General features: G+C 44.6%; 1 protein-coding gene and 1 pseudogene across 1 annotated transcript; one reads left to right on the top strand and one right to left on the bottom strand.

Moving 5' to 3' along the window:
- Positions 1-372: 372 nt before the first annotated feature.
- Positions 373-1,513, top strand: LOC111662845 (histone H1 pseudogene; annotated as a pseudogene).
- Positions 1,514-2,293: 780 nt separating this feature from the next.
- Positions 2,294-2,776, bottom strand: LOC111662849 (histone H2A-like). The gene has a single exon (XM_023416840.2). It carries the CDS (start codon positions 2,765-2,767, stop codon positions 2,384-2,386), a length of 384 nt encoding a protein of 127 aa, XP_023272608.1. The 5' UTR covers positions 2,768-2,776; the 3' UTR covers positions 2,294-2,383.
- Between the last annotated feature and the right edge of the window lie 65 nt (positions 2,777-2,841).

The raw sequence follows: 2,841 nt of genomic DNA, 5'->3' as shown, positions 1-2,841 counted from the left end.
AGAGAAATGAGAGGGGAAAGCCACTGAGCAGCGGTGGCCACCACGGTGAACAGCTGAGGTTTCGAGGCTCCACAAAGAAAAAGCAGAAACTATTAGAGCTGTTCATGACTTCAATATGTAGAGAATAAAGTCCGCTATCGGCTCCCTTCACTGTCAGCCCTCAGCACCTCTCCCACGGGGAGTTTTCACTGTTTTTTCGGTGAGGAGAAAACACAAGTGTCCCGGTGTTGAGACTGCACGGAGGAGCCGGGGCTGGGCTGAGTCTCCACGGTTCTCATGGTGTGTTTAAGTACCGCCTCCTGCTCCGGGCTTTTCAACAGTCCGCTCAGTCAGTCTGATCATTCCTGCTTGATTGAAAGCGAAGAGGAAATAATGGCAGAGGTAGCACCAGCTCCAGCCGCCGCCCCGGCAAAGGCCGCCAAGAAGAAGGTTTCCAAGCCCAAGAAGGTCGGCCCCAGCCTGAGTGAGCTCATCGTCAAAGCCGTGGCCGCATCCAAGGAGCGGAACGGCGTGTCAGCGGCCGCCCTCAAGAAGGCTCTGGCTGCCGGAGGCTACGATGTGGAGAAGAACAAGGTCCGCGTCAAGACCGCCATCAAGAACCTGGTGGCCAAGGAGACTCTGGTCCAGACCAAGGGAACCGGAGCGTCCGGCTCCTTCAAGATGAACAAGAAGGTGGAGCCCAAGGCCAAGAAGCCCCTGGCCAAGAAACCCGCTCCTAAACCCAAGAAGCCCGTCGCCAAGAAACCCGCAGCGGCCAAGAAGTCCAAGACCGCGCCAGCCAAGAAACCAGCAGCTAAAAAGTCTCCCAAGAAGCCCAAGAAACCTGTAGCCGCCAAGAAGGTCGCAAAGAGCCCCAAGAAGGCAGCCAAGAGCCCCAAGAAGGTGCTCAAGAAGGCCCCAGCACCCAAGAAAGCCCCCGCCAAGAAGGCCGCCAAGCCCAAAGTCAAGAAGGCAGCACCCAAGAAGAAGTGAGCTGTCCTCCGTCTGCTACACTATAATAATACAAAAAGGCTCTTTTAAGAGCCACACACATCTCACAAAGAGCTGCTTCCTTATTACTGATAATTATCACTGTTTATAATAGACATTTAATATACCAGTCAACCTTAAAAAGTTACTTATTAAAAAACTAAATGAACATGTATTACAATTAAAAGGTCATTCACTAATTAATACTATAAACATGAACAGAGGATTGATAAACCTAAAGTTCAGTTACACAGAATAATTCCTCCGTTTTTCATTTATGTTCTCGAAACACTTCAATATGGCAATGAATCTTATTAATGACCTACAACTGCATAATCAGGACAACTGTCCCCTGGTTATTTCAAAGCTCAATAGATCGTCCTTTAATACAACATTGCCAACAGTCATGTGGAAATGCCAAGAAAACAAATTTACACTGTTATTTTACACTTATCAAAATACTTAATGGTAAATTCGAAGTGGACCATTACACTGACGATTTCATGTTTTTATATTTTATTTACTCCAAGGTTATTAGGAATCATGTAGACTCATTTAATGTTGTCATTTAATATGTTTACACAAAAAGTGTGAGTCTTGTCTTTGACCTTTATTCATTTCTTTATAAAAACTTTTTGTAGCCAAATGGTAAAACCCAGTGTTTAGAGATATTGGCAATGTATAATTACAATTAGCCTAAGTTGTATTTTGGGCTGCATCATACAACACAGTCTTCTAAAATCACATCATTTTACACTGCATTATATTTTAATGCTCTGCAAATCATCTAAAAATGAATAACATTTGTTCTGTAAATATTGAGATTAAAAAAGATACATTTTAGTGTAGAGAAACAGACAGATTGTAAAAGTTGTTAGTTTTCTTTAGACAGATAAAATGTAACAATTATAGTTTTTTACATTTTTATGGGTAACTTATGAGATCTTTATTTTGGATCCAATCTTTTCAAAGAGGGTAAAGTTATACTTGGTAGGCTACTTGCAAATTGGACTCACTAGTGTTGATGTGATGTGAACCAAATATATCACATCAACATTATACTGTTGCAACAGTTTACACCATAGTAGAGAAATCTACATAACATTTCTTATTAATAATGTATCATTATTAAGTTGTGCTGCCTTCTTCCGTTACTTGACATTTTTTAATGTTTCCTTAACATTGTCTATCTAATAATTGTATACTCCAGCAGCCGGAGAGTAATAGACTTGACCAATGTTTTTATCTATATTACTAGTGGGATGCTGTGATATGGTGAAGAGGTATTGTTCCTGATCGTATTATTTGTGCAGTTATTGTACTAATCATTTACATCAGAGACACGAGGATCTGCTGTTTGAGATGTGAGTGTGTGGCTCTTAAAAGAGCCTTTGTGTTGGTGTTTCCAGCTGATCTACTTCTTGGCGGGCTTCTCGGTCTTCTTGGGCAGAAGAACAGCCTGGATGTTGGGCAGCACGCCGCCCTGAGCGATGGTCACTCCGCCCAGGAGCTTGTTGAGCTCCTCGTCGTTGCGGACAGCCAGCTGCAGGTGGCGGGGGATGATACGGGTCTTCTTGTTGTCACGGGCTGCGTTTCCCGCCAACTCCAGGATCTCAGCGGTCAGGTACTCCAGCACAGCCGCCAGGTAGACGGGGGCACCGGCACCCACACGCTCCGCATAGTTTCCTTTGCGCAGCAGCCTGTGAACACGACCGACCGGGAACTGGAGCCCAGCACGGGAGGAGCGGGTCTTTGCCTTCGCTCTGGCTTTGCCTCCGGTTTTGCCTCTTCCACTCATATTGTTTGATTTGATCTCTACAGTGTCAACTCACACAAAGTGTGGCGCTCTCTGACACAAGCCTCCTTTATATC

This window comes from Seriola lalandi, unplaced genomic scaffold (genome assembly GCF_002814215.2).
Source record: "Seriola lalandi dorsalis isolate HSWRI2012SDOR001 ecotype SW California unplaced genomic scaffold, Sedor1 jcf7180002054570, whole genome shotgun sequence".
NCBI lineage: Eukaryota > Metazoa > Chordata > Actinopteri > Carangiformes > Carangidae > Seriola > Seriola lalandi.
The sequence above is the reverse complement of the archived record's forward strand: the minus strand, read 5'-3'. Positions and strand labels throughout refer to the sequence as shown.

Coding starts and splice junctions, on each gene's coding strand:
- LOC111662849 (XM_023416840.2), bottom strand. CDS start 2,767: ATGAGTGGAAGAGGCAAAACCGGAGGCAAAGCCAGAGCGAAGGCAAAG.